General features: G+C 51.5%; 1 protein-coding gene across 2 annotated transcripts in view; it reads right to left on the reverse strand.

Moving 5' to 3' along the window:
- The window catches only part of EMILIN1 (elastin microfibril interfacer 1), a 165,345-nt gene that overhangs the window by 127,022 nt on the left and 25,558 nt on the right, over nucleotides 1-12,765 (reverse strand). For both annotated transcript variants that reach the window (XR_014471873.1, XM_083178996.1), the window contains exon 2: nucleotides 5,490-5,615. Coding sequence is in view for 1 of the 2 variants with exons in the window: in XM_083178996.1 (XP_083035122.1) it covers nucleotides 5,490-5,615 (126 nt within the window). In the remaining variant the exon portion in view is untranslated. The remainder of the gene's footprint in view (nucleotides 1-5,489; nucleotides 5,616-12,765) is intronic.

The raw sequence follows: 12,765 nt of genomic DNA on the forward strand, positions 1-12,765 counted from the left end.
TATAGGGAATAACATCACCTAGGACATCGCTATAGAGAATAACATCACCTAGGACACCACTATAGGGAATAAAATCACCTAGGACACTGCTATAGGGAATAACATCACCTAGGACACTGCTATAGGGAATAACATCACCTAGGACACCGCTATAGGGAATAACATCACCTAGGACACCACTATAGGGAATAAAATCACCTAGGACACTGCTATAGGGAATAACATCACCTAGGACACTGCTATAGAGAATAACATCACCTAGGACATCGCTATGTGGGATAATATCACCTAGGACACTGCTATAGAGAATAACATCACCTAGGACATCGCTATAGGGAATAACATCACCTAGGACATCGCTATAGGGAATAACATCACCTAGGACCCCACTATAGGGAATAACATCACCCAGGACACAGAAATAGAGAATGATATTGCCTAGGACATCGTTATAGGGAATAACATCACCTAGGTCACTGCTATAGGCAATAACATCACCTAGGACACTGCTATAGAGAAGAATATCGCCTAGGGCACCACTATAGAGAAGAACATCGCCTAGGACATCGCTATAGAGAATAACATCACCTAGGACACTGCTATAGAGAATAACATCTCCTAAAACAATGCTACAGGGAATAACATCGCCTAGGACACCGCTATAGGGAATAACATCACCTAGGACACTGCTATAGGGAATAACATCGCCTAGGACACTGCTATGGGGAATAACATCACCTAGGACATCGCTATAGAGAATAACATCACCTAGGACACTGCTATAGAGAATAACATCTCCTAAAACAATGCTACAGGGAATAACATCGCCTAGGACACCGCTATAGGGAATAACATCACCTAGGACACTGCTATAGGGAATAGCATCGCCTAGGACACTGCTATGGGGAATAACATCACCTAGGACACCGCTATAGGGAATAACATCACCTAGGACACCGCTATAGGGAATAACATCACCTAGGACACTGCTATAGGGAATAACATCACCTAGGACACTGCTATAGGGAATAACATCGCCTAGGACACCGCTATGGGGAATAACATCGCCTAGGACACTGCTATAGAGAATAACATCACCTAGGACACTGCTATAGAGAAGAACATCGCCTAGGACATCGCTATAGAGAATAACATCACCTAGGACACCGCTATAGGGAATAACATCACCTAGGACATCGCTATAGAGAATAACATCACCTAGGACACTGCTATAGGGAATAACATCACCTAGGACACTGCTATAGAGAATAACATCACCTAGGACACTGCTATAGGGAATAACATCACCTAGGACACTGCTATAGGGAATAACATCACCTAGGACACCGCTATAGGGAATAACATCGCCTAGGACACTGCTATAGAGAAGAACATCGCCTAGGACATCGCTATAGAGAATAACATCACCTAGGACACCGCTATAGGGAATAACATCACCTAGGACACCGCTATAGAGAATAACATCACCTAGGACATCGCTATAGAGAATAACATCACCTAGGACATCCCTATGGGGAATAACCTGGATATAGAGTTGAGTTGTCTCCTAGAAGCATTTGGGCTGTGGTCCCTCCCAAATCACTAAAATGTGCGTTATGGAATGCACGCTCTGTTGGCAACAAATTAACATCCATCAAAGACCTCTTCATTTCAAACAACTTTAACCTGCTGGCTATAACAGAAACATGGCTCTCACAATCAGACACAGCCTCCCCTGCAGCCCTGTCACATGATGCTCTCCACTTCACACACACCCCCAGACCTGGTGACAGCAGAGGAGGTGGGGTTGGAATATTACTATCCCAATCCTTCACATACAAAGTTATACCACAGGTTCCATCACTCTCATTCACATCATTTGAAGTATATTCCATCAGAACTTACACTCCTTTCTTGCTGCGTGTTGCAGCTATCTATCGCCCACCTGGGCAGCCATCACGATTTCTGGCAGATTTTTCTGCCTGGCTTCCTCTCTTCCTGTCCTCTGGCATCTCAACCATCATCATGGGTGACTTCAACATTGCTATTGATAACCCAAAATCTGCTGCTCATGCCTCCAAACTACTCTCTCTAACCTCCTCCTTCGGCCTCTCCCAATGGACTGACTCCTCTACTCATCGGGATGGCCACTGCCTTGATCTGGTATTCACTAAGCTGTGCTCATTGTCTGAATTCACCAATTCTCCTTTCCCTCTCTCAGATCACAACCTTATCTCCTGCACGCTGTCCTCTAGTACTTCTAACTCAAAAACACAGAAATCATTTAATGCACCTCAAGCCCGCAGAAATATTAATATGAATGCCCTGGTAACCCCCTCCCCCCCTGCCCTGGTACCCCCATCCCCCCCAGGTACCAGGACAGGGGGAGGGGGGTACCAGGGCAGGGGGGGAGGGGGTACCAGGGCATGGGGGGAAGCGAGGGTACCAGCTGGCAGGTACGGGGGGAGGGGGCAGGACAGGTACCAGGGGACACGAGGGGTTTACACGGTATTACTGCAATGTGAATGGTACTTAAACGGTATTTAAAATGGTAATCTACTGCAATGTGAAAGCTAATACCGTTTTAAATACCGTTTAAAATTACCTGTTCTTTAAACGGCTTGGCAGTGGGAAAGCAGCATCAGTTGGTGATATGCTCAATTCCATACCTGAGCCCTCTGATGCATTTACTTCATTTGATCCCACAAATGAAGATGAAGTATCTGCACATTTCTCTTCCTCCCACTCTACTACCTCTTCTCTTGACCCTATACCCTCGCAAATAAGTAAATCTCTTATCTCCTGTGCTCATCCCAATCTTAACTAAAATCTGTAACCTCTCTTTCTCTACTGGTGTCTTTCCTTCATTGTTCAAACACGCAGTTATTACTCCGATTCTGAAAAACAGAATTCTGATACAAGCTCTCTCTCAAACTTCCGTCCCATTTCTCAACTTCCACGCACCTTCAAACTACTTGAAAGACTTGCCTACACTCGCCTCACACACTTTCTTAACTCGCACAACTTAATGGACCTGTATCAGTCAGGCTTTCGTGCCCAACACTCCACAGAGAAAGCACTATTCACTACTAATTCTTCTAGATCTCTCTGCTGCTTTTGACACTGTTGACCACACGCTTCTTGTACAAACACTACAATCCATAGGTCTTAAAGACACAGCCCTCTCTTGGTTCTCATCCTACCTATCTAACCGCTCCTTTAGTGTTCGTTTCTCTGATTCTACCTCCTCTCCGCTACCTCTTTCAGTTGGAGTACCTCAGGGTTCAGTTTTAGGTCCTCTGCTTTTCTCAATCTATACCTCATCTCTTGGCAAACTAATCAGCTCCTTTGGATTTCAGTATAATCTGTATGCGGATGATACTCAGCTCTACCTATCCTCCCCGGACTTGTCCCCATCTGTATTGAGCCGTGTCTCAGAATGCCTTTCTGCTGTTTCATTCTGGTTTTAATTTCGCCACCTCAAACTTAATATCTCAAAAACAGAATTAATTATATTTCCGCCAATAAATAGTAGTTACCAACCTGATATCTCTATTGCTGTTGAGAAGATGGCAATCACTCCTACCTCTCAAGCTCGCTGCCTAGGTGTTATCCTTGACTCAGAACTTTCCTTTGTACCCCACATTCAATCTGTCTGAAAATCATGCCACATGCACATAAAAAAACATGTTTAAAATTCGCCCTTACCTTACACAAGACACTGCAAAAACTCTAATCCATGCTCTCATCATCTCATGCAGTGATTATTGCAATAGTCTCCTTATTGGCCTTCCCCAATACAGACTCTCATCACTACAGTCCATTATGAATGCAGCTGCGAGGCTGATCTTCCTAGCCAGACGTTCATCGTCTGCAAAGCTACTCTGTCAGTCACTTCATTGGTTACCTGTATTCTACCGTATTCAATACAAAATTCTTTTACTTACACACAAAGCCATTAACCAAACTACACCCAGTAGCGCACGCAGGGGGGGATTTCTGAGTACCCAGAAACCCCCCCAGGAGTCTAGCCTGAAAGCTGAGGGTCCCCTCTTTCCATAGGTACAAGAATTTTAAAAATTGGCCCTGGGGAACCGGAGATATCTGACTTCAAAGCAGTGGTCCCCATCCAAGCCTGTTAATTGCTCTTCCCACTCAGATATTTCAGGTTCTGTCTGACTTAGAGTTTTTCTGAGGGTACATTCCAAAAGCTGGGACTCTCCCCCTTTGATGGACACTAGTAGCTTGTCTCTACTGTTCCAAGAACCAGAGATATCAGCCTTCCAGCAGCTGGTTACTGCTCCAGCTCCACACACCTGGTATGTAGTTTTATATACTCGTTGGCAGATTGCTCTGCCTCCTGAACTCTCATCCCCTAGTCCCCAATACCATTTGGTAGGTGGGATTCTCTAGTTTTTAATTCCATTAAAATCTAAGAAATTTATTTCCGGGAACTGGAGATAACTGCAGTCAAGCAAGCTGTCCTCCCACCAGAAAATTATGAATAATAAGCCCACTCCACTATACACCCCTCCTCTGCATATTAAACATCCTCTACACCCTGGAAGTTATGTAACAGGACCCCACATTCAGCCCAATGCCCCCTTCTCCCACCATCTGTGCAGTAAAGGGGTAATTAGTGGAAATTACTGATCCAGGCCCTACATGCTGAGCGGTTGATATAAAACCCCCTACCACCCGCGGGACATCAAAGCTTCCCCCACCCCTACCGCTGGAGGATCGGTAGGGGCCCCAATACATTGCTATGCCCAGGGGTCTACACTGCTGTTGATGCCCCTGTATGTGTGTGTGTATATATATTTTATTATTATTTATATACATTTGGTCTATATATTATACTTTAACTGACCCGGCATATACTGGGTCACCTGTGTCCATCTTCGTGCTTTGCTCCGCCCCTCTGGAAACCCCCTTCTGAAAATCCTGCGTTTGCCCCTGACACCAACATACATATCTTCTCTTATCTCAAAATATCATCCAACATGACCTCTACGCTCCTCCCAAGATCTGCGTCTCTCATTCACACTCATTACTCGCTCCCATTCCCGACTGCAGGACTTTCTTCGGGCTGCACCCACTCTGTGGAATGCCCTCCCAAGCACAATAAGACTCTCCTCCAGTCTCCAAACCTATAAGCGTTCCCTAAAAACTCATCTCTTCAGGCAAGCTTATCAAATTCCAGAACCAGTCACAGAACCTTGCATTCTGGTGGAATTGATGCAATAAAGAATACAGTATCTATCCTTATGTATCAATGCCTATTTCCCTATACTGTAGATTGTAAGCTTGTGAGCAGGGCCCTCCTACATTTTGATTGTCTGTAAATACCCTGTTTTGTTGTATCACTGTCTCCTTTGTAAAGCGCAACGGAATATGCTGCTCTATATAAGGCACTGTTAATAAATAAATAATATGTTGCTATGGGGCACATAATGCCTGGCTGTGCCCCTGCTTATCTCCATACTCACAGGACTGTGCGTGGGCACTGGATTTGCCCCCAGATGCAGGGCTGGTATTCTGGCTTCACGTAGGTCTCTATCCCATCTTCTACCATACAGCTGACTGTTCGGCTCACGACGTATGTACACCAGTTCCTGCAGAGATGAGGACATATTAGTGGGATTGGTCCTATTGGGATTGGTAATACATATTCTCCCAGTGTGGGGTACTGTACTGTATGGTAGGGAGGTAATTACATTGTGCACAGGTGCCCTGTCATGCTAGTGACACATAAGTACAGGGTAGTGATCAGCAATGGCCAGTCACTAATAGCGTTAGTGTTGTACTGAGGGATAACATACGGGCAGACAGACCCAGCAAAAGCTCACAGCGGCACAGACAGGCGTACAGAGGGAACAGACAGCGGCACTGACCAGGGGCGGATTGGCACACCGGGACACCGGGCTATTTTCCGGTGGGCTGGTCCAAACCCTCCTCTATCGGGCAGTATTGCATGCTTTCCGGGCCGGACCATTCTGCCTGAAGAGCAGTGGCCACGCCCCCTCAGACAGAAGCGGAGCACACTGACTGACACCCGTTACCCAGCAGCAGGCCTGTGGCAGCGGCTGGAAGCCAGGGTGAAAGCTCTATAGACAGGAGGACATCCTGCAACAGGAGCCCTGCAGGGGCTCATTTGTCCTCTCTTCCTGCCAGCACCTTCCTCCTACAGTGGCTGCCATACGACCTGCAACAGTGAGTACTTCTATAGTGAGTCAACAGTCAACAGTGAGTACTTCTGTACTCAGCAAATTTCGGGGGGGGGGGGGGGGGGGTGCCCACAAATGGCTTCTCTCTGCAATAGAGAATAGGGCATGTGGAGAGTATGAATCTGGGATTCTTTCTCCCTGTGATCCATCTCTGGGTCTCTCCCTGTGACCGCTCTTTTTCTTTCTCTCTCTCTATCTCTCTGCGATCCCTCTCTCTCTATCTCTCTGCGATCCCTCTCTCTCCATCTCTCTGCGTTCCCTCTCTCTCTATCTCTCTGCGTTCCCTCTCTCTCTATCTCTCTGCGATCCCTCTCTCTTCATCTCTCTGCATTCCCTCTCTCTCTGCGATCCCTCTCTATCTCTCTGCGATCCCTCTCTCTCTATCTCTCTGCGATCCCTCTCTCTCTATCTCTCTGCGATCCCTCTCTCTCCATCTCTCTGCGATCCCTCTCTCTCTATCTCTCTGCGATCCCTCTCTCTATCTCTCTGCGATCCCTCTCTCCCTCTCTCTCTGCGATCCCTCTCTCTCTATCTCTCTGCGATCCCTCTCTCTCTATCTCTCTGCGATCCCTCTCTCTCCATCTCTCTGCATTCCCTCTCTCTCTGCGATCCCTCTCTCTCTATCTCTCTCTATCTGTCTCTGCGATCCCCCTTTTTCTCTCTCTGTGATCCCTCCCTCTGTCTCTCTGCGATCCCTCTCTCTGTCTCTCTGCGATCCCTCTCTCTGTCTCTGTGCGATCCCTCTCTCTGTCTCTGTGCGATCCCTCTCTGTCTCTCTGTGCGATCCCTCTCTGTCTCTCTGTGATCCCTCACTGTCTCTCTGTGATCCCTCTCTGTCTCTCTGAGATGTCTCTCTCTGCGATCCCTCTCTCTGTCTCTCTCTCTGCGATCCCCCTTTTTCTCTCTCTGTGATCCATCTCTCTCGCTCTGTGATCTCTCTCTCTGTCTCTGCGATCCCTCTCTCTGCGATCCCTCTTTGTCTCTCTGAGATACCTCTCGCGCTCTGTGATCCCTCTCTCTCTCTTTCGCTCTGCGATTCATCTCTCTGTCTCTCTCTGCGATCCCTCTCTCTGTCTCTCTCTCTGCGATCCCTCTCTCTGTCTCTCTCAGCGATCCCTCTCTCTTTCTCTCTGCGATTCATCTCTCTGTCTCTCTCTGCGATCCCTCTCTCTGTCTCTCTCTCTGCGATCCCTCTCTCTGTCTCTCTCAGCGATCCCTCTCTCTTTCTCTCTGCGATCCCTCTCTCTGTCTCTCTCTCTGCGATCCCCCTTTTTCTCTCTCTGTGATCCATCTCTCTCTCTCTGCGATTCATCTCTCTGCAATTCCTCTCTCTGTCTCTCTTTCTGCGATCCCCTTTTTCTCTCTCTGTGATCCCTCTCTCTGCGATCCCTCTTTGTCTCTCTGAGATACCTCTCTCTGTCTCTCTCTGCGATCCCTCTCTATGTCTCTCTCTCTGAAATCCCCCTCTCTCCCTCTCTCTATCTCTCTCTGCGATCCCGCTCTCTCTGCGATCTCTCTCTCTGCGTTCTCTCTCTCTCTATCTCTCTCTGCGATCTCTTTCTCTCTCTGCGATCCCCCTCTCTCTCTCTCTGCGATCCCTCTCTCTATCTGTGATCCCTCTCTATCTCTCTCTCTCTCTGCGATCCCTCTCTCTATCTCTCTCTCTGCGATCCCTCTCCCTGTCTCTGCGATCTCACTCTCTGCGATCCCTCTCTGTCTCTCTGCGATCCCTCTCTCTCTCTCTCTGCAATCCCCCTCTCTCTCTCTCTCTGCGATCCCTCTCTTGCTAGTGTGATCCCTCTCTGTCTCTCTGCGATCGCTCTCTCTCTCTCTCTCTCTGCGATCCCTCTCTTGCTAGTGTGATCCCTCTCTGTCTCTCTGCGATCGCTCTCTCTCTCTCTCTCTGCGATCCCTCTCTCTCTCTCTGCGATCCCTCTCTCTCTCTGTGATCCCTCTCTGTCTCTCTGCGATCCCTCTCTGTCTCTCTGCGATCCTTCTCTATCTCTCTCTGCGATCCCTCTCTCGCTCTGTGATCCCTCTCTCTCTCTATCTGCGATCCCTCTCTCTATCTCTCTGCGATCCCTCTCTCTGTCTCTATGCGATCCCTCACTCTGTCTCTATGTGATCCCTCTCTCTATCTCTCTCTGCGATCCCTCTCTCTCTCTCTGTGATCCCTCTCTCTCTGCGATCCCTCTCTCTCTGTGATCCCCCTCTCTATCTGTGATCCCTCTATCTCTCTCTCTGCGATCCCTCTCTCTCTCTGCAATCTACCTCTCTCTCTCTGCGATCCCTCTCTCTCTCTCTCTCTCTGCGATCCCTCTCTGTCTCTCTCTGCGATCCCCCTCTCTCTATCTGTGATCCCTCTCTATCTCTCTCTGCGATCCCTCTCTCTATCTCTCTGCGATCCCCCGCTCTCTCTATCTGCGTTCCCTCTCTCTATCTCTCTCTCTGCGATCCCTCTCTCTCTCTCTCTCTCTGCTATCCCACTCTCTCTCTCTCGGCACAGACAGGCGTACAGAGGGAACAGACAGCGGCACTGACGGACATACAGAGGGACCAGACAGTGGCACAGACAGGCATACAGAGGGACCAGACAGCGGCACTGACGGACATACAGAGGGACCAGACAGCGGCACAGACAGGCATACAGAGGGACCAGACAGCGGCACAGATGGGCACACAGAGGGACCAGAGAACGGCGCAGACTGGCATACAGAGGGAATAGACAGCAGCACAGACAGGCGTACAGAGGGACCAGACAGCGGCACAGACGGGTGTACAGAGGGACCAGACAGCGGCACAGACGGGCATAAAGAGAGACCATACAGCGGCACAGACTGGCATACAGAGGGACCAGACAGCAGCACAGACAGGCGTACAGAGGGACCAGACAGCGGCACAGACGGGCATAAAGAGGGACCATACAGCGGCACAGACGGGCATACAGAGAGACCAGACAGCGGCACAGACGGGCATACAGAGGGACCAGATGGGCGTACAGAGGGAACATAGAGCGGCACAGACAGGTGTACAGAGGGACCAGACAGCGGCACAGACGGGCATAAAGAGGGACCATACAGCGGCACAGAAGGGCATACAGAGGGACCAGACAGTGGCACAGATGGGCACACAGAGGGACCAGAGAACGGCGCAGACTGGCATACAGAGGGAATAGACAACAGCACAGACAGGCGTACAGAGGGACCAGACAGCGGCACGGACGGGCATACAGAGGGACCAGACAGCGGCACAGACAGGCATACAGAGGGACCAGACAGCGGCACAGACGGGCATAAAGAGATACCATACAGCGGCACAGACAGGCATAAAAAGGGACCAGACAGCGGCACAGACAGGCATACAGAGGGACCAGACAGCGGCACAGACAGGCATAGAGAGGGACCAGACAGTGGCACAGATGGGCACACAGAGGGACCAGAGAACGGCGCAGACTGGCATACAGAGGGAATAGACAACAGCACAGACAGGCATACAGAGGGACCAGACAGCGGCACAGACGGGCATACAGAGGGACCAGACAGCGGCACAGACGGGCATACAGAGGGACCAGACAGCGGCACAGACGGACATACAGAGGGACCAGATGGGCGTACAGAGGGAACAGACAGCGGCACTGACGGACATACAGAGGGACCAGACAGCGGCACAGACAGGCATACAGAGGGACCAGACAGCGGCACTGATGGACATACAGAGGGACCAGACAGCGGCACAGACAGGCATACAGAGGGACCAGACAGCGGCACAGATGGGCACACAGAGGGACCAGAGAACGGCGCAGACTGGCATACAGAGGGAATAGACAGCAGCACAGACAGGCGTACAGAGGGACCAGACAGCGGCACAGACGGGTGTACAGAGGGACCAGACAGCGGCACAGACGGGCATAAAGAGGGACCATACAGCGGCACAGACGGGCATACAGAGAGACCAGACAGCGGCACAGACGGGCATACAGAGGGACCAGATGGGCGTACAGAGGGAACATAGAGCGGCACAGACAGGTGTACAGAGGGACCAGACAGCGGCACAGACGGGCATAAAGAGGGACCATACAGCGGCACAGAAGGGCATACAGAGGGACCAGACAGTGGCACAGATGGGCACACAGAGGGACCAGAGAACGGCGCAGACTGGCATACAGAGGGAATAGACAACAGCACAGACAGGCGTACAGAGGGACCAGACAGCGGCACGGACGGGCATACAGAGGGACCAGACAGCGGCACAGACAGGCATACAGAGGGACCAGACAGCGGCACAGACGGGCATAAAGAGAGACCATACAGCGGCACAGACAGGCATAAAAAGGGACCAGACAGCGGCACAGACAGGCATACAGAGGGACCAGACAGCGGCACAGACAGCCATAGAGAGGGACCAGACAGTGGCACAGATGGGCACACAGAGGGACCAGAGAACGGCGCAGACTGGCATACAGAGGGAATAGACAACAGCACAGACAGGCATACAGAGGGACCAGACAGCGGCACAGACGGGCATACAGAGGGACCAGACAGCGGCACAGACGGGCATACAGAGGGACCAGACAGCGGCACAGACGGACATACAGAGGGACCAGATGGGCGTACAGAGGGAACATACAGCGGCACAGACGGACATACAGAGGGACCAGACAGCGGCACAGACGGGCATAAAGAGGGACCATACAGCGGCACAGACAGGCATACAGAGGGACCAGACAGCGGCACAGACAGGCATACAGAGGGACCAGACAGCGGCACAGACAGGCATACAGAGGGACCAGACAGCGGCACAGACGGGCATAAAGAGGGACCATACAGCGGCACAGACAGGCATACAGAGGGACCAGACAGCGGCACAGACAGGCATACAGAGGGAACAGACAGCAGCACTGATGGGCATAAAGAGGGACCATACAGCGGCACAGACGGGCATAAAGAGGGACCATACAGCGGCACAGACAGGCGTACAGAGGGACCATACAGTTGCACAAACAGGCATACAGAGGGACCAGACAGCGGTACAGACGGGCATACAGAGGGATCAGAGAGCGGCACAGATGGGCATAAAGAGGGACCAGACAGCGGCACAGACGGGCGTACAGAGGGACCAGACAGCGGCACAGACGGGCGTACAGAGGGACCAGACAGTGGCACAGACAGGCATACAGAGGGACCAGACAGCGGCACAGACAGGCATACAGAGGGACGAGACAGCGGCGCAGACGGGCATACAGAGGGACCAGACAGCGGCACAGACAGGCATACAGAGGGACCAGACAGCGGCACAGACAGGCATACAGAGGGACCAGACAGCGGCACAGACGGGCATAAAGAGGGACCATACAGCGGCACAGACAGGCATACAGAGGGACCAGACAGCGGCACAGACAGGCATACAGAGGGAACAGACAGCAGCACTGATGGGCATAAAGAGGGACCATACAGCGGCACAGACGGGCATAAAGAGGGACCATACAGCGGCACAGACAGGCGTACAGAGGGACCATACAGTTGCACAAACAGGCATACAGAGGGACCAGACAGCGGTACAGACGGGCATACAGAGGGATCAGAGAGCGGCACAGATGGGCATAAAGAGGGACCAGACAGCGGCACAGACGGGCGTACAGAGGGACCAGACAGCGGCACAGACGGGCGTACAGAGGGACCAGACAGTGGCACAGACAGGCATACAGAGGGACCAGACAGCGGCACAGACAGGCATACAAAGGGACGAGACAGCGGCGCAGACGGGCATACAGAGGGACCAGATGGGCGTACAGAGGGACCAGACAGCGGCACAGACAGGCATACAGAGGGAATAGATAGCAGCACAGACAGGCGTACAGAGGGACCAGACAGCGGCACAGACAGGCGTACAGAGGGACCAGACAGCGGCACAGACGGGCATACAGAGGGACCAGACAGCGGCACAGACGGGCGTACAGAGGGAACATACAGCGGCAAAGACAGGCATACAGAGGGACCAGACAGCGGCACAGTCGGGCATAAAGAGGGACTATACAGCGGCACAGACAGGCATACAAAGGGATCAGACAGCGGCACAAACAGGCATACAGAGGGACCTGCAGCGGCACAGACAGGCATACAAAGGGATCAGACAGCGGCACAAACAGGCATACAGAGGGACCAGACAGCGGCACAGACGGGCGTACAGAGGGACCAGACAGCGGCACAGACGGGTGTACAGAGGGACCAGACAGCGGCACAGATGGGCATACAGGGGGACCAGACAGCGGCACAGACGGGCATACAGAGGGACCAGACAGCGGCACAGACGGGCATACAGAGGGACCAGACAGCGGCACAGACGGACATACAGAGGGACCAGACAGCGGCACAGACGGGCGTACAGAGGGACCAGACAGCGGGAAAGTACTGGTTACAGACTGAAAAACTGGACTGGAATGTAGTGAGCTCAGTAACAGATCAGTACCCGGCAGATGTGTTAGTGTGTGTGTGTGTTTTACACTGTGTGACACAAGGTGCCGGCTGTTTAGTCACAGTGA

The sequence above is a fragment of the Crinia signifera genome, chromosome 3, assembly GCF_055691185.1.
Source record: "Crinia signifera chromosome 3, ASM5569118v1, whole genome shotgun sequence".
NCBI lineage: Eukaryota > Metazoa > Chordata > Amphibia > Anura > Myobatrachidae > Crinia > Crinia signifera.